The following is a 27,826-nucleotide window of genomic DNA, read 5'->3' as shown; positions in this document are numbered from 1 at the left end:
TGGCCCTGGATTCAGGAGGACCTGAGTTCAAAACTGGCCTCAGACACTTGACACTTACTGGCTGTGTGACCCTGGACAAGTCACTTAATTCTCATTGCCCCCCACACACACAAAAAAAGAATCATAATTTCCTTTCTTTTGAAGAAAAAATAATCTTATTTTAGCTAGAAACTTGTGGGAAATATTTTTATGAAATGTTTCTTTGTGTTATGTTATTTCTAAGAATATATGAGATAAAAGTTTAAAGTAGCTGACTGATACAGATATGTCTCATCTTCCTCTGACTGATGCATCATTAATTCAAAGGGCCAAACAGTTTGCCTGGTAAACACGTTTTTGAAGAATGACTCATTTGTGTAATTCTTTCATTGTATGTAGACAGTTTTTTCTTTTATCCTTGTTCACCTGTTTGCTAACACTTTATATATTTTGTCCTTCCACTTAATTTAAAGGTCTTGTTTCATAGCTGTTTCCTTAGTGACAAAAAGTTCCAGTTGCTTCTTTCAATCTATAACAGCTGCGAGAACAACCCTTCTTTCTAAACTCGCCATCCTAAATTCCAGTTGTGAGAGTGGGTATCTATATTTAGCGACTAGCAGGATTAAATTGCAAAGGCTTCAAGCTAAGCAAAGCACATTGATCTGCCTTTTTTACAGCTAGACCTGTGTGCTGCACGGAGCTAAGGCCTTCAGTTTCCCCTTCCTTACCCAGGTTACTCACAAAATGGATTCCCAGCGGGAACTCGCAGAGGAACTGCGGCTTTACCAATCCACCCTTCTTCAGGATGGTCTAAAAGATCTCCTGGATGAGAAAAAATTCATCGATTGCACCCTAAAAGCAGGTGACAAAAGTCTTCCTTGCCACCGACTGATTTTGTCAGCTTGTAGCCCTTATTTCCGTGAGTATTTCTTATCTGAAATTGATGAGGAGAAAAAAAAGGAGGTAGTACTAGATAATGTGGACCCTGCCATACTGGATTTAATCATCAAATACCTTTATTCAGCCAGTATTGATCTCAATGATACAAATGTGCAAGATATTTTTGCCTTGGCTAGCCGCTTTCAGATCCCCTCAGTGTTCACTGTCTGCGTTTCCTATCTTCAGAAAAGACTTGCTCCTGGTAACTGTCTAGCTATCCTGAGATTAGGTCTTCTTCTTGACTGCCCAAGACTTGCGATATCTGCTCGTGAATTTGTGTCCGACCGATTTGTCCAGATTTGCAAGGAAGAGGACTTTATGCAACTTTCCCCACAGGAACTGATCTCAGTTATTTCAAATGACAGCTTAAATGTAGAAAAGGAAGAAGCAGTGTTTGAAGCAGTAATGAAATGGGTCCGAACAGACAAAGAAAACAGGGTAAAAAATCTTGGGGAAGTATTTGATTGTATCCGTTTTCGTCTTATGACAGAAAAATATTTCAAAGATCATGTTGAGAAGGATGATATAATTAAAGGTAACTCTGACCTTCAGAAAAAAATCAAAATTCTAAAAGATGCTTTTGCAGGGAAACTGCCTGAGCCTAACAAAAATGCAGAGAAGACTGGTGCCAGTGAGGTGAATGGTGATGTGGGTGATGAAGATTTGCTTCCTGGATACCTGAATGACATTCCCAGGCATGGAATGTTTGTCAAAGATCTCATTCTTTTGATCAATGACACAGCTGCAGTGGCTTATGATCCCACAGAGAATGAATGCTACCTTGCTGCACTGGCTGAGCAGATTCCCAGAAACCATTCCAGCATAGTCACCAAACAAAATCAAGTGTATGTTGTAGGAGGATTGTACGTAGATGAAGAAAACAAGGATCAGCCTCTACAATCATACTTCTTTCAGGTAGAAACCTCTTTACTGCTGTGCAAATAGTGGCTTAGAGAGCTCTCAGTCATTCAGGAGGCAATGATCCCAACTTGTGGGTTATTCAGACTACTTGCTTATTATCATTGTTCCTCCACTCCTTTAATAGCTCTTTAGTAGGTTACTAAAAGGTGGGCAGAGGGAAGAAGGAGAGGTGAAATCTTAAATCAGTTTGTTGGGGTTTTTTTTGCCATTTCTTATAAAAGGTTTCATAAGGAATGGAGTTGAAATTAATAGTTATATGATGTTTCAGGATTATCTATACACTGAAATAAATTGAAGTTAGACATGTCATATATTCCACTGATAAATTGAAAGGTGGTTATAATTCTTTATATAACATTCTTAGTATGCTACTGAAATACACCATTATTGACAAAATTAAATTTAGTCTGGCATGATTTTGTTTCTGGAAAGTTGATTAACATTTTATTTTAAAGAAAAGTAAATCACGTAATTCATATGAGTGAGAACTAATTGGTCAGATAGTCATCTATCACCCCAAAATTTCATAAGGTATTTTGAGGTCTGGAAAATCCTTATTTTTAGAGATGAAATTTCATCCATGTTTTTGTATAGTTATGCAACAATTGAGTCTTATTATTAATAAATAGATCTATCTTATATATACCATGTTTTAATTAATGATATATTTTATTACCTTCTAGATAAAGATTATTCGTGCTGATTTGAATTAAGCATATTTAGAATTCTTAATTTTTACAACAACACAGTATTTCTTAAGGTTATAAGCACCTTTATATTTTTATCCATATCAACTTGACAACATGATTAATGAAATTAGAGAATTTTCCAGCTTTATATACACATAGTTTGAGGAGGTTATGACTAAAAAAATCACTGATAAGCCATTTGGTTTGAGGAGAGGTGTCTATATATGATCAAAGCAAATAACTAAAAGTTTTAAATTGAATCACTGGTTTATCAACTTTAGTATTGCCAATACCACTACTCTAGGTCATAAATTCATAAGTTTGTTTAGCCTATGACTAATTATGGCATAGAAGGATAGGCATTTGAATTAGAATGACAAACTGTAAGTAAGAATAACATCTCAAAATTACTTTCATAGAGTTTTTAAAATATGTGACAGAGTTTATAAAATACTAGCTTTAATCATAGTTATATAATATAGTCAATGCTACTGGTAAATGCCTAAATCACATATTGTATGGTGTGTTTTTTTATTTCCATAATTCCAGAAAAATTCACTGTGAAATGAAATATTTATTTCCAAGGCATACACAGGCTATACTCATCAGTATCTGAATACAATTTTTAAAAACAATAACATCAACCCGCCCATCTTAAATTCAGTAATGACCTCAATTTCAGAATGAGTAAATTCAATGACAAAGGCTACATAACCATACACAAAAGAATCTAATGATTCATTGAATAACAACAAAATTGAACACCATTATTACATCATGAAGAATAATGAATCTATAGAATAATTCTGAAAAAATACTTGACTTTGCTACAGTTTTATTTTATATAAATCTTAGTTGAACTTCATCTAGAACTGGTTTCCAGTTTCATTTACTATAATAATAATAATAATAACTGACACTTGGTATTTTGACATTTGTAAATTTCTTTACATATACTGTTTCATTTGGACCTCACAGTAGTTCAGTGATGTATCTATTACAGCTGTTTTTAATCCCAATTTTACAGATGAGGAAACAATCTCAGAGAGGTTAAGTGATTTACTTACCTTTGGTCATAGGCGTAGTAAGTCTCTGAGGCAAGACTGGAGTTAAGTCTTCCTCAGACCTGGGAAATCCAAAGTTTTTGTTCACTACTACAGGCTACCTCTAATACTCATTTATTTTATTTCCTGCCTGTTCTTCCCTTTTTTGCTGTCAGTTCCCATTTTTCATTCTATAAACCTAACTGATGATCTTTTTTTTCTTGCTAAAAGCAGTTATGAATCACAATTCAGCTGTGTTTCCTAATTCCCTGCTGCCACCACTCTCTTACTATGTCCAGAAAGCAATGTGGTAAAAACAGATTATATGGGGCAGCTAGGTGGCGCTGCAGTGGATAAAGCACCAGCCCAGGATTCAGGAGGACCTGAGTTCAAATCCAGCCTCAGACACTTGACACTTACTAGCTGTGTGACCCTGAGCAAGTCACTTAACCCCAATTGCCTTACCAAAAAAAACCCAACCATATTATAATCAAAAAAAGATTTGATAGTAAAAGTTCATTAAAATTGGTATTGCTAGCTAGACTATTTGATTGAGGTTTGGGGGCTTTGCATTCTATTATTTTAATATTTGTTTAAAACAATAGTTTTGGGATAGCTTAGCTCTTAATTATAAATTACAGTGGGAACATGAGAATTTTTATACAAATTTAATAATATAAATGTAATAAGCAGCTAAGTATAGAACACCAGCCCTGGATTCAGGAGGGCCTGAGTTCAAATCCGGCCTCAGACACTTAACACTTACTAGCTGTATGACCCTGGGCAAGTCACTTAACCTCAATTGCCTCACCAAAAAAATTAATAATAATAATAATTTTTTTTAAAATAAAATAAGCAGCTAAGTAGCGCAATGGATTGAGTGCTGGGCCTGAAATCAGGAAGATTCCTTCATGAATTTAAATCCAGCCTCAGACACTAGCTATGTGACCCTGGGCAAGTCACTTCACCCTGTTTGTCTCAATTTCCTCATTTGTAAAATGAGCTAGAGAAGGAAATGGTAAACCACTTCAATATCCCTGCCAAGAAAACTTCTCCAAACGGGATCAAGGAAGAGTTGGACATGACAAAACAACAATAAAAATATCCATAGAAATTAAACATTCAGAGAATTTAGAGTTTAAAAAGAACAACATTATCTAGTCCAAACCCCTCATTTTAAGGATAAAAAGTTAAAAAGGATAAATATTAAGATTTTGCTGGAGGTCAAATAACTGAACTAAAACCTATGTTCTCCAGTACTCAGTCTTCTGTTCTTTCTACCATACTGGTTCCTTGGTCCACACATAGGAAAGTTAAGAACTTAATGGCTTTGATCACAATCTAGATTTCATAATTGTTAAGTGAATGCAAGCCACAAGGCTGCATATTGGTGTTGAATTCATTTTCCAACATTCAGTAGCATCAATTGAGCTAACTTATCAGAACACAGATCTGCATTCTGAGAGACAGAGACCTTTGAATATGATCTTCCTGTCACTTAGTTATGATTATGTAATGATTTTTACCACTCAAAGATTAGAATTTAATTTATTTCTGATAAATGGAAACAGCAGAAGGAAAAATATTTCTATAGTACTGCTCCATTCTCTCAAAAATAGCTTTCATATGCCTTAATCTTATGAAACGACAAGCAAATGTCAAATGACTTCAAACAACAGTCTTTATGAAATTTAAATCCAAGATTGACATGAGTCAACATCTAGAAACAACTAGAAACAACATTTACAAAGTTAAAAATGAGAGGAAAACCTAAGGAACAAAGAACTCTTGCTTAACTCTCCAGCTGTCTGATGAACTGAGCGATAGGTACAACTGGCATGGATACTGGCTTAGGGGAAATGCTAATTATAGCCAGGAGGATAAAAACCTTTCAAAACTGAAGGGCTCCCTGTGGCCTTTGGCTGTTAGATGCCTGGGATCACTCATTGCCTTAAAGATGGTTCTCGGGGCAGCTAGGTGGTGCAGTGGATAGAGCACCGGCCCTGGAGTCAGGAGGACCTGAGTTCAAATCCTGCCTCAGACACTTAACACTTACTAGCTGTGTGATCCTGGGCAAGTCACTTAACCCCAATTGCCTCACCAAAAAAAAAAAAAAAAAAAAAAAAAAAAGATGGTTCTCTACTCTTTCCCCTTAAGACTTCACACACATTTCACATGACCTCATGTCTATACAATTTTTAAATTATTCTCATGTCTCAAAAGGGGAAGGGAGGAAAGAAGCATTTATATAGGCACTACTCTATGCCAGGTACTGCGCTAAGCACTTTACAATGATCCCATTTGATCCTCAGAACCACACAGTTAAAGAAACTGAAGCCGACAGAGGTTAAATGACTACTTACCCAGGATTGCATAGCTAGTGTCTGATGGCAGGTTTAAACTCAGGTTTTCCTGACTCCAGATTCAGTGCTCTTTCAGCTGCACCACGAGGGGGCAGCGTAACTTGGTGGAATGGATTGAGAGCCAGCCAGTAAAATTCAGTGATCCCGTTACTCCAGCATCTTGACACTGCCGGCAGATGTGTTTTGGTAGAGAAGTTTCTTTTAACAGGAGTTCCCTACACCAAACAAATCAGAGGTCCAGTCCAATTTTTAAAAGAAGGTAAATGTTTTTCTTTTTTTTTTTTAAAGTACTGCCAGGATGGTAAAGTATAATTTTTTTAAATCACAAAGGGAAGGGGCAGCTAGGTGGCACAGTGGAAAAAACACCAGCCCAGGATTCAGGAGGACCTGAGTTCAATTCCAGCCTCAGACACTTGACACTTACTAGCTGTGTGACCCTGAACAAGTCACTTAACCTTCATTGCCCCACAAAAAAAAAAAAATCAGGAAGGGAAAAGGATAACCTTAAATATGATTGGTGATCTGCTAGATGTTCTGTTTCCTTCAGAGCCTAAAGAGGATCCTGTTAATATTAATTACTATGGTTGGTTGTGTGTTTAAAATTTTTTAAAAATAATTCATGGATGTAATGCTATCCTTTTATATTTTGGGTATGATTTTTTTTTACAATTTTGAATGCCTTAAGGTACTGTCAAATGTGTACAGTCCCAAGAATTTTCACTACCCATCTCTATAACCTCCTTATTGTGTCATTTTTCTAGTTTGATAATGTAGCAAGTGAATGGATTGGACTTCCTCCTCTTCCATCAGCCAGATGTCTCTTTGGTCTGGGAGAAGCAGATGACAAAATCTATGTAGTTGCTGGCAAAGATCTTCAAACAGAGGCCTCCCTGGATTCAGTTTTATGCTTTGATCCTGTGTGAGTTGTTATTCTATTCATTTTCACAAAGTATTCAAGTATTTATTAAGTGTCTACTATGAATTCATGTTTTTAAAACTTTGTATTTAATGAAAGTACATACATCTTCTCACCTCATTATATAGGGCTATAAAATGGAATGAAGTGAAAAAGCTTCCTATCAAAGTCTACGGCCATAATGTGGTTTCACACAATGGAATGATATATTGTCTAGGAGGAAAGACAGATGACAAGTAAGTACTCTAAAATTCCTTTATGATTTATACCAGGAGAAGTATTACAAAAATAGCATTCCTCTCTTGCTTTGAATTCATATTTCCAAATGTGAAATCCTTATTTGATTGTATGAAAGGTAAAATTTCAAAACTGTGTGTTGAGAGCAAAATAAAAATTTTCTGAACTTGTTGTCAATAGAGATATAAAGGAATCTGAAAAAAATTATATAGGATACCATGCAAATTTTGGCAGAAGTACTATATTAAAATTTTTAATTTTCTAAAGTAAATTGAGTAGAGCCTAATAGAATGCTGGAGGAAAAGGGTATAAAAACCCTGAATCTTTCATGTTATAATGAGCAAATTCTAAATGGGAGATATGAGTTAGAAAGCTCTACCACCATTCCCTGATATATTGAGCTGATTTCTGTCTGATTATACTAAAATAAAATAAAAAATAAAATCAGAATTTAACTATTCCAATTAACTATAGACAAATTATTTGGCTATTTTAACTTAGTGTTTCAAAAACTACTGGTCTAAGTAATACAGTTGATTTGTATCATATGTTGGTAAAAGAATGTAATCAGATGAGTTTTAATCAGAATAAGCATATTCATGAGATTTTAGTATAATAATTTCAAGATATTTTCCCAGTTTATCCATGAGTACTTTTCTCAAGTTGACTTTGTATTAACCAGTGATGCCATTGATTCCCATGATCACATATCAGAAATCTGGTTAGTGGTTTGCTTTACCAAAGAAAGCTAAATAGGACTATATTATGTTTAACTTTGCCTCTGATCTTAAGACTTCTGAGTCTTGAAGCTACAGAGACATAAGAAAGGGGACAAAAGGAAAGAAAAGCTTATTCTGATTACCACAAGATAACAGTCAGGTATTTGAGCACCATTTTGCATTTTCAGAAAGGTGGAGTCATAAGATGAGATCCAGAAGTGATGTTAGTGGTCATCTTGTCCAACATTTTCATTTCCCAGACAAGAAAACCAAAGCGTAGAAGGGTGATGTAGCTTTCTCAAGCTTAGCAAGGTAGTAAGTTAGTAGAACCAACAATTGAACCCTGGGCCTCTAACTCCAAAGCCACAGTGCTTTCCCATAAACCACACTGCCTTCAGGAGTAAGGAATAATGCCTATATTTTGGTACTGACAACTAAATGGGCAAAAAATGTAGCACAGACCATCCAGTTAAAAAAGCATCAAAGTAACATTTTGTATCTTGTTAAAAGATACCATCCGGGGCAGCTAGGTGGCGCAGTGGATAGAGCACCGGCCCTGGAGTCAGGAGTACCTGAGTTCAAATCCGGCCCCAGACACTTAACACTTACTAGCTGTGTGACCCTGGGCAAGTCACTTAACCCCAATTGCCTCACTAAAAAAAATAAAAATAAAAATAAAAGATACCATCCACATACAAATACAATTTATTAGAATTGTGATGTTTTATTTAGTACCAGTTAAGAGGCCTACATGACTTAAAGGGAATGTAGATCATCACTTCACCTAGAGATGTTTATTTCTTAATAGTATTTTTCTGGAAACATTGAATGAAAAAGTGGCAGGCATGTAGTGCCATGACTTACAAAACATTTTAACCTTACCAAATAACTTAAATATTTTCCTTTGGTTAATGGTCATTAGTGATTAGGAAATGATTATGTTTCTATGACATGCTTTACTTAAGAATATGAGGAAAACATAGCCTTGCTTGACAAATGTCAAAGAAAAGCCTTTTGAAATGAGATAGTGTCTAAAAAAAGATACCAGGTTACAATAGTTACTCTCATAAAACTCGAAGAAAACTAATATGTTTGCTACCATTTCTAGAACTTTTAGGTTGAAAGTTATATTCCTAGGTAGGCATTCACTGCGACGCTTATTTAGACTCTCTTAGTCCAAAGACCTGGCACTATTCAGAATTTATGAAGAAAAGTTTTGTTTCTGGGGGGGAAATATTGAGATTCTCCTTGATACAAAATATATTTTGTAATTCTTTGCATTGAATCTATTATTTCATTAATATGGGCCTTCTCTCTAAGGACTGATACAGATTGTATCTTGTCCATTCTTTTCCAGTAATCTAGCAGGGTCTGCAGTTCAGTATGTCTGCTGATTGTCTCCCATGCCTGATATGCAATTAACCTACCTCTTTTGGGGGTCTTGTGTATTTTTGGAGGCAACTGGATATGGTGAAAAAAGCATTCGGTTTTAAGTGAGAAGACCTAGGTTCAGATCCTGATTCTTTCCTTTAAAAAGTCATTTTGGTGGGGCAGCTAGGTGGCGCAGTGGATAAAGCACTGGCCCTGGATTCAGGAGGACCTGAGTTCAAACCTGACCTCAGACACCTAACACTAGCTGTGTGACCCTGGGCAAGTCACTTAACCCCCATTGCCCCGCAAAAAAAAAAAAAAAAAAAAAGGAAAGAAAAAAAATGATGCTGTGGATTTGGTTTTTGGGGCAGCTAGGTGGCGCAGTGGATAAAGCACCGGCCCTGGAGTCAGGAGTACCTGAGTTCAAATCCAGCCTCAGACACTTAACACTAGCTGTGTGACCCTGGGCAAGTCACTTAACCCCGATTGCCTCACTTAAAAAAAAAAAGTCATTTTGGGGGCAGCTAGGTGGCGCAGTGGATAAAGCACCAGCCCTGGATTCAGGAGGACCTGAGTTCAAATCTGGCCTCAGACACTTGACACTTACTAGCTGTGTGACCCTGAGCAAGTCACTTAATCCTCATTGCCCCACAAAAAAGAAAAAGTCATTTCATACCTCTAGCCCTCAGCTTCCTCATCTATAAAATGAGAAGTTTAGACCAGATGATTTCTATCTATCTTTCATCTCTAAAATCACTTCTTGCACTAATAAAATAGTGCAGCCTACCTGTACCCACTATGCATCTATTGATATACATATATGTATTATTTTTTATTCTGATTCCTCATAGATAGTTATGTTTCATGATTATCAGGCATATAGTGTCATCAGGAGACTATCGGCTTTGAAAGAGATGGGCTTCTCTTTCAGGGAACATCTTGGAATAACTTAAAGTGCTGTACAGTTTCACAAATAGAATCTACCCTGCTTTCTCCACCTTATTAAATTCTGGGTCCAGCTCATTGTCCAGCATGGAAATGACCCTGTGGGGTCAAAGGCTATGACAGTGAATTCTCTACTCTGGCAGGTTACTACCATGTTACTAACAATCGTATGTTTGTGTAACCCAAATGTTTTCAATCAGAGAAACAAGAAGACTTGTACATGGACTAAAGAAAGCAAAGAGAAAATATTATATACAAAGACTTAAACAATGTAAATAAGAGGCAATATAAAACTCCTGTGAAATCAAATGGACATCATTTGATACAATGCTACCAAAGTAAGATGATACAGCCTACCTTTTTGTTAACAAAAGGTCAACCACAAAAGTGGAAAATGGCATATACTGAGTTGTAATCACCATTATTAGGTAGTTTTCTTGACTTTTCTGTGAATGTCCTTTGTAAAGGCGTTGGTCTAGGTGTGTGTTGGGAAGCATCATTTGTGCTGAGATAAAATGCATCAAGAATTTTTAAGTGAGAGGTTGGATCCTAGAAATCCATATGGAAAAAGCAAAAAGGACAAAGAATGAATATTGCCTAGATTGGGCCATGAAATTGGACCAGCAACATTGACTTAGTCTATTTGTATAAATACTTTGGGCAGGTGCTTGAATAGATACATTGCATAGAGAGTAAACTGGGCCTAGAATTGAATCAAAGGAGAAAATCAAGCTGCACCACAATAGCATTCTCCCCATGATGCTATAGCACTGCAAATTTCAAAAGCATCATGTTTTAACATGAAACAAACAGCAACAGAAAAACATGGTTATGAATAAGCAGGCTATATATCATGTTGCCAATTATACCTTGAGAGCAAGATTATAAGTATAACTGGAAAAGGAGAGAGACTGGCCATGCAGCAAGATTAAGGAGGGAGAACAGATGAACAACCTCAGTGTAGTACTTTATATCCACCATGTACTAAAAGAAGCTAATGCCATTAGCGCATTAGGTGGCTCCTCTGTGGAGAACTTAAGGAACACATAGAGCCCAAGAAGACGTGGAGAGGATACAAACCACCTTGTTGAAGAAAAGTGCCCTTGTTAATAAAATCATGGTTCCATTGAAGTAAAATCAGAGTTCTGTCGAAGTTCTTTGGCTGCTGTCTACAGAAATTGATTTCTAAAATTATAGACCATAAAAGTACATACTGAGGAGAATAAGATCATTTTTTTTTCTGTCAGCAGTTAAAAAATAGTAGGAAAATCACAGTCCTCTCCTACATTACTCATTAACCACAATAACTATAGCTCTCTATAGTCCCAGTTTTCTTTAAAACACATGGATGGTGGGCAGCTAGGTGGTGCAGTGGATAGAGCACCAGCCCTGGATTCAAGAGTACCTGAGTTCAAATCTGGCCTCAGACACTTGCCACTAGCTGTGTGATCCTGGGCAAGTCACTTAACCCTCATTGCCCTGGGGGAAAAATAAAAAGGTAAAACACATGGATGCAACACGTAGAGTAAACTCAAAGGAGATATCTGTTATAATCCTCTCCTTTGTAAATAAGCCCATAAAATGTTTAACACCCAATTTGAGCATTCTTGTTTTCAGTTTTCCTGGAAAAAACCCTATTCTCTCCTGTGGGTAGAAGTGGTACATGACTATTTCCATTTGCATATCACCTAGAGATTTTAACTGAGAATGTCATTCCACAATCATTTTACAGGAGTCGCACAGGCGACAAACAGAGTGGTGTCAGGGGTTATTCTTAACTGATGACCAAGTGACCTATGTACAAATGAAGAACACTTTGGATAGCAGATTGTAAACATTTGTCTGTGTCCTCTTACCAAATACCATCATTTTATATTTCATATGAAAACTGCCAAAGGGGTCAGCTACTCAGCTGTCTTTTTAAAAAATCCAAGATGCTGAATAATCTCATTTGTGTTCATGTTCACAGAAAATGTACGAATAGGGTATTTATTTACAACTCCAAAAAAGGAGACTGGAAAGATTTAGCCCCAATGAAAACCCCTCGTTCCATGTTTGGCGTGGCAATCCATAAAGGCAAAATTGTGATTGCAGGAGGTGTCACAGAAGATGGCCTTTCAGCTTCAGTCGAAGCTTTTGATCTTACCACCAATAAGTAAGTATGTTAGATCTTGCCAGTACTTATGAGTTACTGTATGCTTTAGACTTCTGGCTAACATCGATTTTGTTTTTAATAATGCATAGGTGGGAAGTGATGCCTGAATTTCCCCAAGAGAGAAGTTCTATCAGTTTAGTCAGTATGGCTGGATCCCTTTATGCTATTGGCGGGTTTGCTATGATTCAACTTGAGTCCCAGGAATTTGCACCAACCGAAGTCAATGATATATGGAAGTAAGTTGTTTACTCCAGTTTTTCGGGCACTATTACCATGTGTTAAATCATATAACTCTAATGAAAGAAAGAAATAATTTTTGTATGAAAGAATGAACAGATTCTCTCAGAAGCTAGTAAGCTACATACTCTCAGAACCCAAATTAAACATTTGGGCCACGAATCTGACTATAAATTGTAATGCTGGTATCTTAAAATAGTTCCTTAGGAAACTGAAATAGTTAATACTGTTTCCAAAATGGCTTAGCTGACAGTTGACATTTTATATAGCACATCATTCTTTATAAAATGCCTTGTTACATATTTTACTTTATTGAATTTTCAAAACAACTCTGTGAAGACATTAGTGCTACATTAGATAATAAACTTGGGGTTTGGTAACGCTAAGTCACAACCAGAAATCTAACCCAGATCTATAGCTCCCAGATCCTCTTTACCTTACAGAATTGAGGAACATTCTGTATTTGGCCTTTGGAGTATTCTGTGTAGTCATGAATTCAATTCTTCTGATTTAAAGAAAACTTCAATGAGTTGAAGGTGGTTAATTTAGTCAAGCAAAAGAAAAAGCATTTGAAAGAAGAAAAAAGATAAAATGCCCATAAATACTGTAGCAAGATATTTTGCTTTTAGACAGGATGTTTGCTTCATAAATTTGCCACATTTCATGTCTGTGCCTAAGAAATAAATAATTCTGTGGGAAAAGTTAGTCACTGATTTCAAAGTTTCATATGAGTTTCTTATGGAGGGTGTTCTAAGGGTTCTGTAAGCAACTTAACGGGTACCCAGCAGCAGAAAAGTTTTTTTTTGTTTATTTGGGGGGGGGGTTGTTTGTTTGTTTTGCAGGGCAGTGTGGGTTAAGTGACTTGCCCAGGGTCACACCAGCTAGTAAGTGTCAAGTGTCTGAGGCCGCATTTGAACTCAGGTCTTCCTGAATCCAAGGCCAGTGCTTTATCTACTGCGCCACCTAGCTGCCCCCCAGAAAAGTAGTCTAGAGGAAGTTTTGGTGCTATTGAGAGTAACAGAGATGTCATTAGCAGAACTTAGAATGTAAAGTTAATCAGATTCTCAAGTCCTAGTACCCTGCAATTCATTACTGAGCCTGAGCGGTCTCTCACACTGAGGCATACAAATGAGGGCCTTGGTGAGAATATATAATGGGAGCTTAATAACAGGGGAAGGGGAAGGGGAAAGAGGACATATTAGGCACTTAAACCAGCACAGAATTTCAATTGGTCAGCTGAAAAGCTAAACAGCCAGACACCTCAGACTGGGCCTGAGTTTCTTATATTCTTGGAGAAGACAAACTATGCAGTCAGTCAATCAACAAGCATTTTTGAAATGCATGCTATGTTCCAGGCACTGAGAATACAAATACAAAAGTGAAACAGCCCCTGCCTTCAAGGTGCAAACATTTAATGGGGAGATTGCAGCATGTTCATAAATAAGTACAAACAGGACATACATAAGATAAATATACATGGGGGAGTGGAGGGTGGTACAGGCACTAGCAATCAGGAAAAGCCTTTTGGAGGAGACAGCTTGAGCTGAGACTTGAAGTCTCAGGATTTCCTAAGGGCGAAGGTCATGAGGTGACATTCCAGGATGGAGGAGGAGCTTCAGAGAAAGCAGATGGAATGTTACAGTGAGGCTAGTGGAGCTGGAGCGTGGAATGCATGTGGAGTAGCACTGTGTAATCAGCATGGAGACCTAGGCGAGGTTCAGATCAGGAGGGAATTTTTAAATGCCAGTTTCCTCATCTGTAAAAGGGGGTAATAACGGCACCTAGCGCCCATAGCTGTTATGTACAGTGCTTAGCAGAGTGCCTGGTACAAAGTAAGGGCTATATAAATGCTATTATCAGCCAAACAAAACAACCTGCATTTGATCCTAAAGAAAATAGAGGGGGGGCAGCTAGGTGGTGCAGTGGATAAAGCACCGGCCCTGGATTCAGGAGTATCTGAGTTCAAATCTGGTCTCAGACACTTGACACATACTAGCTGTGTGACCCTGGACAAGTCACTTAACCCCCATTGCCCCCCACACACACACAAAAAACCCAAACAAAGAAAAAAAAGAAAATAGAAAGTCTTTAAAGTGACCTCGTCAGGCCCAGGCTTTAGAGAAGAACTCCATTTAGAAGCTGGCGGGAGGGTGGGCTGAATGCAGGGAGCCCCATTAGGAAGCTCCTACGGTAAGTACTCCAAGTAAGAGGTGAGGAGGGCCTGAACCAGGATGGCTGTGGCCTCAGGAGACGGAAGGGAAACAATAAGAGATATACTGAGAAAGTGGAAACTTGGGTGAACAATTGAAGATGATACCTAGATTGCAAACTTGGGTGATTGCAAGAATGGTGGTGACTTTAACAGAAACAGGGAACTTAGAGGGAGGGGTAGACTGGGGGGGGGGGGAACAATAATAATAATCACTAGTATTCATGTAGTACTTTAAGATTTGCAACGCACTTTACATACATTATTTCATTTGATCATCACAACAAGCCTGTGGGGTAGGTGCTATTGTTAGCCCCATTTTACAGATGAGGAAACTGAGGCAGACAGGGGTTAAATGACTTATCTAGGGTCACACCTGCTAGTGAATGATTGAGGCACAATTCAGACTCTGGTCTCCCTCACTTCAAGTCCAGCACTCTATGTTCTGTGCTACTATATATTAAATTAAATGCTGGGAAAGCAACAAATACAAAAGGAGAGAGTTAAGGACTGAATACATACATAAATTTGAGTTATCTGCATAATTAAATCCAAATGTATACAGAGAGAGGAGAGCTCTGAGTTTTCCTTATGGCTCTGTTGTCATTATGCATGGGAATGAGACGTGGCTGATGATCCTGCAAGGGAGTTTCTAAAAAGATCAAGAAGACAGGAAGGATTGACTAATATACAAAGATTTCAGGGAAGGAGAGATAAATACCTGGAGATATTCAGAAGAGGGAAAAGACTGCAATTAGTAGGGGGCGTGGGGTACAGAAAGAGAGGAAGCAGGAAAAAGAAAATAATGAGAGAGCATGGGGGAGGGGGTTAAAGGCTTTGGAAGAGTGATCAGCTAACTGCAGCTGTGTTCCCACAAACGATATCATAAGAAAAAGCAGAATAGAGTTAAGATGAACTATCTTAAATCTCTTATAACAGTCCATGATCCCCACTGGGATCCAGGAAATAAAAGACCAAGAAACCCTGAACATCACAGAGAAAGTGGGAGGACTGAGCAAAAACAATAGCAAAGAGATAAATTACTGTCCAAGCATAGAGCAGGGAATAAAAGAAGATCACTCCTTTTACAGACAGTATCATCTTTTTTTAAAAAATGAATAAAAGAGCAAGAGGGGCCTTTCTGAAATGTGTTTGGGCCAGTAGAATTTTAACCGTGGGCCAGTGATGTTCTTGGATTCCTAAGCCTGTAGTGATTAAGCCAGATGAAAAGGCCCACTTCTAAGCATCACATTCCAAACCTTGCTACTGAAAATACTGTAATTTCTCCTCATAACTTGAATCACCTTGTTTTCTCTTGAAACTGTTCAAAAAGACAAAGATAGAAAACAACCTAATTGGAAACTCCAATTATTCAAGCCTCATTTAACCTTAAACCTCCTATTGCTTAAATGTGGTCACATTTCTCTTAAACTATTAAAACTATTCCTTAAGTTAATTTGTTGCCCCACGTTCTGTACAATCTTTCAGTATGTTAATAATAAATTGTTCATTAGTTAATAGTTTAGAGCTATCTATAGAGAACACTGGGGACAAAGTTTTACTTGCATAAGGGGGACACAATTGTTTATGATATGGCATAAAAATTTTCCTTATGGTCTTACTGCCATCTGAGAATTAGTTTTTGAAACATTAAAGAAATTAAACCTGATGGTGTGTATCTTGCCTGGGTCCTGGCTAACTTTGCATCAGTATCATTTTACATCTTTAGCTTAGGAAGCACTTTTAGATAGAGAACAATTCTCAGCTGCCATCAAGTTCAGAAACTCAGGAAAAAAATCTTCAAATAATAGTCAAAACTGTTAGGCAACTCTGATCACATAAGCAGGATGAAAGTAGAGTTGAACTAATTATTGAGATTAAGATCCATTATCTTGATGAGATAATAGAGGGCTAGTCTTGAAGTCAAAAAGACCTGGGATCCAGCCCTGCCCCTGACATACAGTCTGTTCAGGCGCCACTTAACCTCTTGGTGTCCCAGGGAATTTTCTAAGATGAAAAGTTCCATATGGTGCCAATAAATATGCATCTAAGGAGTGCGTCTCGGTGCCAGTAGTACATTACAAAGATGAAGCTGTGAATCCAGACAAAAATCTTGACTCAGACATAACAGTTGTTGATTCAGTTATTGGATAAATGATTAGTTATTTGGCTCACCTTTTATTTCTTTGCAGTGTTTGCCTACCTGTTAATGCATAACATGCAGGGTCTGTTTCATCTGTTGTATATCCAAGTGCCTAGCACATAAATGTTTAATAAATGCTTGTTAATTGATTGATCAAAATTTTCTCTGTATATAGAAATGTTCATGTTGATGTGTTGAGTTCATAATTTCAAAAAGGAAAGAAAGGGGGCAGCTAGGTGGCACAGTGGATAAAGCACTGGCCCTGGATTCAGGAAGACCTGAGTTCAAATCCGACCTCAGACACTTGACACTTACTAGCTGTGTGACCCTGGGCAAGTCACTTAACCCCCGTTGCCCTGAGCAAAAAAAAAAAGGGTGGAGGGAACCACTTGACTACAGTAGAAGTAGATAACACTCAAGCTTAAACTACTAATTCAAAGTAGGCTGCATTTTGGAAACTCAGGTGGGCATTTGGGATAGAATCTTTGGTCCAGTTGCTCTCAAGGATATAGAAATACTAACTCCTATTAGTTAGTTAAAGAATAAACCTTCAAGACAGATCAGTTTCAAATGCATACTGACTGATTTCAATCCTACCCCTTAAACAGGTACGAAGATGATAAGAAAGAATGGACCGGCATGTTAAAGGAGATTCGCTATGCCTCAGGAGCCAGCTGCCTGGCAACACGCTTCAATCTTTTCAAACTGTCTAAATTATAGACAAAAAAAGTGACAAAATGTAATAGGTGGGAGTTTGGATTATGGATTTTTAATTTGTTGTGTTTTTAAAAGACTGTACAGAAATTTATATAGAAATCTATTGTTACTGTGTTACTGTCTGAAACGTGGGCAACTTTTGTAGATAATCAAAGTAAATATATTCTTAATGTAATAATCAGTCATCATAAAGAAGATTTCCAAAAGGAGATGAAAGATAAAATTGAATTTATACAATCTTGTTGGTAATTTGTCTGACCCAATTGTCTGTAAAGAGATATTAAAGTTGAATTGTCTTTGTCTATATAGCTATCATTTGCATTATCAGGCTACTTTTACACTGGTTTTCAGTTACATTGAAGTTGCAGAAAGGAATGTGTCTATTTTTTTTTAAACAGCAACAACAAAAAACCCTGTTTCCCCTGTTAAAAATTATTACCAATTTCCTCAATATATCAAAATAATGAGATATTAATATTGTGCTTAATAAGAAAGAAGATAGGGGGCAGGTAGGTGGCACATTGGATAAAGAACTGGCCCTGGATTCAGGAGGACCTGAGTTCAAATCTGGCCTTAGACACTTGACACTTAACTAGCTGTGTGACCCTGGGCAAGTCACTTAACCCCCATTGCCCTACAAAATAATAATAATAAAAATAATAATAAGATAATGCAAGATTTCAGAAATGGTATTTAAGACTGTAGAGTAAAGGATCTTTTCATAACTTAATGGGATAAGTCTTGAAGTAAAATAGTCAAGTTTAAGTGGTTTTTCTTTTTCCCTATTTCTTTTGGCAAGCCTATGCATCCTATTCTGATTTCCAACTGCATTTGATTTACCAATAAATCAGTGATTTTATCTTTAAAAATTCAAAATCAGGAACTCAATCCTGAAGCCATAAACTATTATCTCTTTTCAGGTGTGTGGGGGGTAGGCCTACGGAAATACCAATGAGGAAATTGATTTGCTAACCTACTGAATGGTATGTTCCTTGTTGGCTTTTTATGTGCATTAAAGGTCCATTGTTTGGAAATGTAAGGTGTCAAGCAGTAAAGAAAATCATTTTTTAATCTCTTCATATAAGCTGTGAGAGGAGAAATTGTGTCCAGGTTGCTCAGGCTCTGGGTATAGAGTATGTATATACCTCACCACAACCACAACTGCACCCTCAAAAGTTAAGACACCTTCACCATAGTCACTTGTTCAATTATTCAGTCTTCTTATGCTCTCATAAAAAGATTGGACTTCTCTGCATGGGCCATTTCACTAGAAACCCTGGGACTACTTTTAGAATTAGCTTGTGGCTGCTTCCCTTCTGAAAAAACTATCAAATTTACTTCTGGTTTTAGGCTAATTCAGTACTTACCCCATTAAAATAAAATGCTGATGCTTTTTCTTTACAGGCCACAGAAATACTGACCTGATTTGCTATCTTAGATCAGTATCTAGCATTTGACAATGGTCACACTGAGAAAAACAATGTAATATCAGTTTAGGAACAAACGTGATGGGTTAATTTAACTAGCATTCACTGTTACTATCAGATAAAAGCACATATGTAATTTTAAAAGACTTTTTGTACTGGCTGCCTCAAAATTAGAGCAAAAATGATTTTAAATAGTATTAAAATGGCAGAGTGACATTTTGGCCTTGGCCTGGTGACTCTTAACTTTGTTCTTTTCTGAGTTTCATATAATCATTAACTGTTTTAAAGGTTACACTTTAGCAAATCTTTGCTTTAGAAATCAAAATGGGAAGGGGAAGCTAGGTGGCGCAGTGGATAGAGCACCGGCCCTGGAGTCTGGAGTACCTGAGTTCAAATCTGGCCTCAGACACTTAACACGTACTAGCTGTGTGACCCTGGGCAAGTCACTTAACCCCAATTGCCTCACTAAAAAAATAAAAAATAAAAACAAAAACAAAATTAAAAAGAAATCAAAATGGGGGGTGGCTAGGTGGCACAGTGGATAAAGCACTGGCCTCGGATTCAGGAGTACCTGAGTTCAAATCCAGCCTCAGAAACTTGACACTTACTAGCTGTGTGACCCTGAGCAAGTCACTTAACCCCCATTGCCCTGAAAAAAAAAATCAAAATGAAAATTCTGACTAAAATGGTCACCAAGAAAGGTGTAAAATCTATGCAATTATGACAACTGTTCATAAAATGTTTTAAATTACTGTGACATTCAATAATATTTGGCCACTTGAACATCACAGAGTTTAGTATTACATATATTTGGGCAAGATTAAAGAGACTATCTTTCCTACTGTTCATTTTAAATTGCTACAAGATAAAGCCTATACAATCCGGATCCCTGACTTGAAGCAAACAGAAAACTAGTAGGTTATAAATCTCTTTCTAATATCAAGATGTAGCAAGGCCTCAGGTGCCAATAAACTGCCTGAATACATGGCTCTTAAAAAATATATTCAGGTATAATTAGCAATCCATTGTTAAGTCAAAAAAATACATGGCTTTCATACCAAAAGAAGTCACAGTGCTTCATGGGGGAAAGCATGCAATTTTTAGAAATCTCCATTTGAAGAACTCCAGGGCTGTTACACAGTAACAATATTCTCTTTTTTAATGTCTTAAATATTTCACAGTATTGATTTTAATCAAGTTCATATTTTCTATTATAACTTAAGTCTAAGATGTGATGTATCATAAATAAAGATTGTCATCATGATTTGACATCTGCAAACATGTGCTCTCTCAAATACTCCAGCCGGGCATCCTTTGTTGATAACTCCATTGAATTCCATTCCAAATAAGGAATCTGTAAAGATAGAAGGTTCAGATTGCTTTTGCTTCATATACCTATAACCTGTTTTTGACAATAAGAGATAAAAGCTACAACAAAGCAGAGCTCTAGCAAGATTTTGGCTCATGTTACATCCCACAGATAGATCTTCTTCAGCAGCTCATGGGATCCTGTTTCTGGATGCCTCTTATGAACACCTCCTTGTGCTCCCTCTGCTTGTTTTCTTCCCCTCTTCTCCTGAAGGCCTATAGTGGAGGTTTCCTTGGATACATGTCTCTCAACCTTACCCTTGAGGAAAAAGGGCTCTGCCTCCAGAGGCAGAAGACCTGTTTTCAAATCCTGCCTATATGACCCTGAGCAAGTCACCTGAACCTCAGATTCCTCACTTGGGAAAAAGGGTGAGGGAGGATAAGGGCAGAGGGCAAGGCAGGTTGGAGGGAGGACTGGACTACATGAGGCCCTTTCCAGCTCTAGGTCTATGATTTAATGATCCTTTTAACTCTGCAGTTAGACTCCTCTGCTATCAAGTCAATATGTTTTCCAAAGAAAATAACAACTGAGGAAATAAGAATTTTCTGCTTTCTTCAAAATATAAAAGGGAATTCTGGAATTTTCAAATTAATGAAATAATTCTGCTTACTTCATATTAGGTTAAAATAGCAATAAATCAACTAGCATTTACTATGTACCAGGTAGTGTGTTAGATGTTGGGAAAATACAGCATTTATATGCAGTGCTCCTAAGTAGTTTAGTTTTTATAGTAAGACATTTTGAGTTTGCACAATACCTGAATCACACGATAACCCAAAATTTCCAGGTGTCTTTTTTTCATAGCAGATCTTCCCTTTAAGTGGGGGATGTTTTTACAAAATGCTCGTGAGTCCAAAAAGTCCAAAGCAACCCTATATAGAACAAAAGTAGCATTTACTTTTTTTTTTTTAATAAAAGTATTTTATTATTTTCCAGTTACATGTAGAGACAGTTTTCAACACTTTTTTTTTGGGGGGGGTGAGGCAATTAGGGTTAAGTGACTTGCCCAGGGTCACACAGCTAGTAAGTGTCAAGTGCCTAAGGCCATCAACACTTGTTTTTATAAGATTTCTAGTTTCAAATTTTTCTCCTTCCCTCCCCTCCCTCCCCCTTCCCCAAGACAGAAAGCAATCTGATATAGGTTATATATATACAATCACATTAAACACATTTCTGCATCAGTCATGCTGTGAAAGAAGAATCAGAGCAAAAAGGAAAAACCTCAAAAAAGAAAAACAAAACAAAAATTAAAAATAGCATGGTTCAATCTGCATCAAGAATCCACAGTTCCTTTTCTCTGGATTTGGAGAGCATTTTCCATCATGAGTCTTTTGGAACTATCTTGGACCATTGTATTGCTGAGAAGAGTCAAGTCTATCTCAGTTGATCAACACACAATGTTGTTGATGCTGTGTACAGTGTTCTCCTGGTTCTGCTAATCTCACCCAGCATCAGTTCATGTAAGTCCTTCCAGGTTTCTCTGAACTCCTCCTGCTTATTTTTTTCTTATAGCACAATAGTATTCCATTACATTCATATACCACAATTTGTTCAGCCATTCTCCAATTGATGGACATGCCCTCAATTTCTAATTCCATGCTATCACAAAAAAGAGCAGCTATAAATATTTTTGTACATGTGGGTCCTTTTCCCTTTTTTATGATCTCTTTGGGAAAAAGATCTAATAGTGGTATTGGTGGGTCAAAGGGTATGCACAGCTTGATAGCCCTTTGAGCATAGTTCCAAATTGCTCTCCAGAATGGTTGGATTAGGTCACAGTTCCACCAACAATGCATTAGTGTTCCAATTTTTCCACAGCTTCTCCAACATTTATTATTTTCCTTTTATGCCATATTAGCCAATCTGATAGGTGTGAGGTGGTACCTCAGAGTTGTTTTAATTTGCATTTCTCTTGTCAATAGTGATTTAGAGCATTTTTTCATATGGCAATAGATAGCTTTGATTTCTTCATCAGAAAACTGCCTGTTCATATCCTTTGACCATTTCTCAATTGGGGAATGACTTGCCTTCTTATAAATTTGATTTAGCTCCTGATATATTTTAGAAATGAGGCCTTTATCAGAAATACTGGCTATAAGAATTATTTCCCAGTGTTGGGGCCAAATTTAGTAAGGGGAGAGTTAATTGGGTGGCTCACTGTAATATTGGGATTCAGAAAATAATAAGGTGCTGGGGCAGCTAGGTGGCATAGTGGATAGAGCACCAGCCCTGGATTCGGGAGTACCTGAGTTCAAATCTGGCCTCAGACACTTGACACTTATTAGCTGTGTGACCCTGGGCAAGTCACTTAACCCCAACTGCCTCACCAAAAAAAAAAAGTCAAGGTCAAGGGAATAGAGAAAGAGGAAAATGGATAATCTCCCTGGCTCTAGCAAAGGCTGTTTCAAAACCCAAACGTGATTTCGGCTCAGCTAATTCAGAGCTGGATTTTATTAACTCACCACCAGGGGTCTGTAATTTCTATGGAAGTAAGCAGCCAGTCTCTAGTCAGCTCCGACAACTCCTCCAAGGCCAGAGAGCAAGAGAGAGGAAGTGAACTACTTCCTGTTGGGGTCCCCTTTTCTACTTTTTTCTCCCTCCCCCAAAGGGGAGGCCCTTCAAGTTATGTGGCTGAGACTGGTTCCCTGTTGATGACACAGTCCAAAGCCTCTGAGGACACTCCTTCTCAGGGTTGGACAAGTTGGACAAGAAACAATTGTTTCTTAATGAAGGGGGGGTGGGGGAGGTGGAATGTGATAAAATAATGGGATTTGGCAGATACTCAAAGGCCCACCTGGAGATTAATCTAAACTGATTGAATTAAGTGAGAGTGATTGACTGCTGATTAGCCTACTTCAAATTAACTAGATTGTAACCACACCTGGCTAGCCCTTAAGAAGGTATTGTTCTCAGAAGCTAAGGACTTTGAACTCAACTCCAGTGAACCAATGGATTTGGATGATACCTACCAATCAGCTTGAAGCAGTGTGTAAGAACCGCCTCTACTCATGACCTATAAAAAGCTTCCACAGTTTGAGGGAGTTCATGATTGAAGCAGGCTTGTGGCAGAGGACTTTAAGAAGAACCAAACCAGGCTGGAACTCTAGGGCAGATAGGCCTTTTCTTAACTTTCTGAACTCCACATGAATACCTGGTAAGCTTTAATAAATGCTTAATGCCCACAGACTGGTGCTAAAGCTTCTGATTTAAGGCTACCACACATCTAGATTTTAAACATCACACCAGCTTTCTGCCTCCCTTCTAATTTTGGATGCATTGCTTCTGCTTGTACAAAAACTTTTTAATTTGATGTAATCAAAATCATCCATTTTGCATTTCATATTCTCTTTCTCTTGTTTGGTCATAAACTGTTCTCTTTTCCATAAATCTGAGAGGTAAACTATTCCTTCCTCTCCTAATTTACCTATAGTATCACCTTTTATGTCTAAATCAAGGAACATTTACTTTTTATATAAAAATAAGACACTGAATAATTAGAGGTTTCCAAGAAACAAAAATGTTTTCAATTCAATTCAACAAGCAATTCAATAAATGCTGGGGGTTTTTTGGGGTTTTGGGGGATTTTTTTGGCGAGGCAATTGGGGTTGAGTGACTTGCCTAGGGTCACACAGCTAGTAAGTGTTAAGTGTCTGAGGCCGGATTTGAACTCAGGTCCTCCTGACTCCAGGGCCGGTGCTCTATCCACTGAGCCACCTAGATGCCCCTAAATGCTGTTTTAAAATGACAAAAACTGGGGCAGCTAGGCAGAGCAGTGCATAAAGCACTGGTCCTGGATTCAGGAGGACCTGAGTTTAAATTTGGCCTCAGGCACTTGACACTTACTAGCTGTGTGACCCTGGGCAAGTCACTTAACCCTCACTGCCTCGAAAAAAAAAATTAATGAATAAATAAAATTACAAAAATTAAAAGAATTAGAACACCAAAATTTCCTACTTAAATTACTTATAGTTGACAAGCTAATTTATGCAAAAATATAGCAGAGAGTTCCTTGTTGATTGATAAATTCACTGTATAATAAATATAACTCTGACCCAACAAAATCTAAAATTTGAACACAACTTACCTTTGTGCTCCTGGTGGCAGTTCTGACCTACTATCGTGTGAATCTGGTCCCCAGTGGACACCTGGCAACTTATTCAAAACCACATCCTGACTTCTATGAAGAAGAGGCTTTTTCTTTTTATCCAAGATAAATTCAAAATCTGTAAGGCAGTATGGTAATCAGATGCATAGACAATGTAAATCTTTTAATCATTATGATATTAAAGAGACAAAAAGCAATATTAGTCATCTTAATTTTACTTTCATCTTAATTTGATATTCTGAACACCGACCATCATAAAAGTAGGGGACAATTACTGCACTACCAAAAGCCATATTAACAGGGCACATTCACATTGTGCTTCGGGGTTTGCAAAGCACTTACTTTATAAATATTATTTCATTTTATTCTGCGTGTGAGGCGATAATCTCCATTTGATAGATGAGGAAACTAAAACTCAAACAAGAAGAGATAAATGACGTATCCAGGGTTAATTACACAGCTATTAATGAAGGTCATGGGAGCCAGACTCAGTTTTTCCTGACTCTCAGTCTAATATTCTAATAAGCAACTAGAACTCATTTACTACCTGACAGAATCTGTGCCAAAGAGCACAGTTATCTGAAGATTTATATGTCAATCTCTAACACTGGGCTAACTCAGAATACATTAACAAAGTATTTCTTTTAATCCCTAATATGAAAACCAGAGGGTGGGATTAATGATCCTTTCATAGAGAAAATGAGGCACTGACTTGGTCAAATTCCAATTTACCCTTTATTAACAAATATTGCAGGGGCAGCTAGGTGGCACAGGGGATGGAGCACCGGCCCTGGAGTCAGGAGTACCTGAGTTCAAATCCGGCCTCAGACACTTGGAACTTACTAGCTGTGTGACCCTGGGCAAGTCACTTAACTCCAATTGCCTCACTAAAAAAACAAAAAACAAAAAACAAAAAAAAAACAAATATTGCATCTTCTGAAAAACTAATTATATCATACATACGAAGCTAGAAATAGTACAAATTAATCTATTTTTATACTGTTCACATTTTCAACAAAGGAAGAAAAATCTGTAAGACAGATATATATCAGCTTTAAAAGTCATGTAGTCAGGGGCGGCTAGGTGGCGCAGTGGATAAAGCACCAGCCCTGGATTCAGGAGTACCTGAGTTCAAATCCGGCCTCAGACACTTAACACTTACACTTACTAGCTGTGTGACCCTGGGCAAGTCACTTAACCCCAATTGCCTCAATAAAAAAAAAAAAAAGTCATCTAGTCCAATCTCCCTTCCAATGAGTAAGAATCCCTTCTATGGAACTCCTGATACTCATTCAGCCTCTACTTGAATAAGCATCTAGTCACGGGGAGCTCATTGGCAGGGAAGAGAAGGCAGGAGTGGGGAGGGAACAAGCATTTATTAAGTGTTTGCCGTGTGCTGAGCACTGTGCTAAATGCTTTACAGACATCATCTTATCTGATCCAACAACCATGTGAGATAGGTGCTATTCTGACCCCTATTTTAAAGCTGAAGAAACTAAAGCAGACAAGGGCTAAGTGACTTAACCTGGGGTCACATAGCTAGCAAGTCTCTGAGTTCAAATTTGAACTTAGGTCTTCCTGACTCCAGGCCTAGTGTTCTATCTAATAAGCTACCTAGCTGGCTCATAAAGCAGCTCTTTGTAATTTTTGAGGAGAATTTTACTGTTTAAAAGATCTTTGTATTGGGAGCAACTAGGTGTTGCAGTGGATAAAGCACCAGCCCTGAATTCATGAGGACCTGAGTTCAAATCTGGCCTCAGACACTTGACACTTACTAGCTGTGTGACCCTGGGTAAGTCACTTAATCTTCATTGCCCCACAAAAAAACCAACCAAACAAAACCAGAATGATTGGATCTTTTCACAACTCCAACAACAGTAGATTAGTGTCCCAGCTTTCCCACATCCCCTCCAACATCCAATATTTTCCATTTTTGTTATATCTGCCACTCTGATAGGTGTGAAGTGATACCTCAGAGTTGTTTTAATTTGCATTTCTCTGATCAATAGTGATCTAGAGCATTTTTTCATATGATTATAGTTTTGATTTGTCTGAAAACTGCCTGTTCATATCCTTTGACCATTTAACAATTGGGGAATGACTTGTATTTTTATAAATTTGACTCAGTTCTCTATATATTTGAGAAATGAGGCCTTTATCAGAGATATTTGTGGAACTTCTCTTTTTAAAAATTGTCAGTTGTATACTAATCATCAAATCCAGTTGTCTGTCCTTCAGTCATCAAGTGCTTCCCCCTCCCAAGCCACCCCTTTCACCTTTCCCCCTTGATCTCGGCAGTGAGACACCCAACAGTCTCTTTTTTAACCCTCTCCTCCCTTTGTAGGATTAATGACATCACTCTTTCAAATTTCTCCTTCCTCAACAGATAATGAAACATACTTCCCTCTACTTCACAGAAAGATTGGGGAGGAGTGCAGAACGTTGCCTACACCGTCAGATATGGTGACACTATTGGTTGGTTTTAACTAATTCCTTTGACACAAGAGAGTGTGACGATCAATATAATCAATATATCTTCCTGACTCCAAGGCCAGCTCTCTATCTACTTATTATCTGTACTACCACCACCACCCTCAAACTACTTCTGATTTTTTGCCAGTCAGTTCTCTTGGTCGCCTGTGTTCAAAACCTCCAAATACTTCAAAATCCACAGGTAAACACCTCCAAGTGCTATAATTTCTATCTTTGCAATGTCTCTTATATTAGTCCTCTCTTTATCATTCCCAATGCTACCTGGCTGTCACCCTTGTTCAGGCCTCTCTGCTGGACTTCCTGAACATCACTCCTGAACATCACTCCAGCTTCCAGTCTCTTTTCACTTCAATCCACCCAAACAATGCAGTTACTTGTGTGAACATTTTATTTCCTCTACATGACTATCAATTTCTTCAGAATTGAGGACACAACTCAATCATCTTCTTTAATCCCCTAAAGACAACTCATGCTTCAGTCAATATAGGGAGAACTAATGAATACATGAATGGCTAGAGTTTTAAAAAATAAATCAATAAAGTTCTTCATCTTTCTTTTCCATGTTCTAATAATAATGAAGTCATTTTTACATTATTTTGTTCTTGTTAACTATCAGTGACTTACCCACTATGTAGCCATAAGGTGTGAGAGCTGATGGTTTTGCATAATTGGGTCCTCCTAGGATTTCCCCCAACATTTTGTAAACCTGGTGTTGCACTGCATTGATGCTGTCATTAGCTAAAAGAAAAGAAAAATAACTTTGTTCAAACGCAGCATTATTAACCTCAGAAAAAAAATTATCCTAAACAATTAACTCCACAGAATAGAAACAAAATTTTGACTGTTTCT

General features: G+C 37.6%; 2 protein-coding genes across 4 annotated transcripts in view; one reads left to right on the top strand and one right to left on the bottom strand.

Annotated features, from left to right (window-relative positions):
• Positions 1-630: 630 nt before the first annotated feature.
• Positions 631-17,887, top strand: KLHL41 (kelch like family member 41). The gene is made up of 6 exons (XM_043995252.1): positions 631-1,833; positions 6,696-6,853; positions 6,979-7,086; positions 12,092-12,277; positions 12,367-12,513; positions 17,475-17,887. Exons 1-6 carry the CDS (start codon positions 724-726, stop codon positions 17,584-17,586), a joined length of 1,821 nt encoding a protein of 606 aa, XP_043851187.1. The 5' UTR covers positions 631-723; the 3' UTR covers positions 17,587-17,887.
• Positions 17,888-19,773: 1,886 nt separating this feature from the next.
• Positions 19,774-27,826, bottom strand: part of FASTKD1 (FAST kinase domains 1) — a 47,509-nt gene continuing 39,456 nt past the window's right edge. For all 3 annotated transcript variants that reach the window (XM_043992507.1, XM_043992508.1, XM_043992509.1), the window contains 4 exons: positions 27,602-27,715; positions 24,464-24,602; positions 21,137-21,251; positions 19,774-20,364 (listed from right to left, as the gene is read on the bottom strand). In XM_043992507.1, coding sequence (XP_043848442.1) covers positions 20,269-20,364; positions 21,137-21,251; positions 24,464-24,602; positions 27,602-27,715 — 464 coding nt within the window. In that variant the 3' untranslated portion in view covers positions 19,774-20,268. The remainder of the gene's footprint in view (positions 20,365-21,136; positions 21,252-24,463; positions 24,603-27,601; positions 27,716-27,826) is intronic.

The sequence above is a fragment of the Dromiciops gliroides genome, chromosome 3, assembly GCF_019393635.1.
Source record: "Dromiciops gliroides isolate mDroGli1 chromosome 3, mDroGli1.pri, whole genome shotgun sequence".
NCBI lineage: Eukaryota > Metazoa > Chordata > Mammalia > Microbiotheria > Microbiotheriidae > Dromiciops > Dromiciops gliroides.
The sequence above is the reverse complement of the archived record's forward strand: the minus strand, read 5'-3'. Positions and strand labels throughout refer to the sequence as shown.

Coding starts and splice junctions, on each gene's coding strand:
- KLHL41 (XM_043995252.1), top strand. CDS start 724: ATGGATTCCCAGCGGGAACTCGCAGAGGAACTGCGGCTTTACCAATCC. Junction 12,278..12,366: donor TTTGATCTTACCACCAATAA/GTAAGTATGTTA, acceptor AATAATGCATAG/GTGGGAAGTGATGCCTGAAT. Junction 12,514..17,474: donor GAAGTCAATGATATATGGAA/GTAAGTTGTTTA, acceptor CCCCTTAAACAG/GTACGAAGATGATAAGAAAG.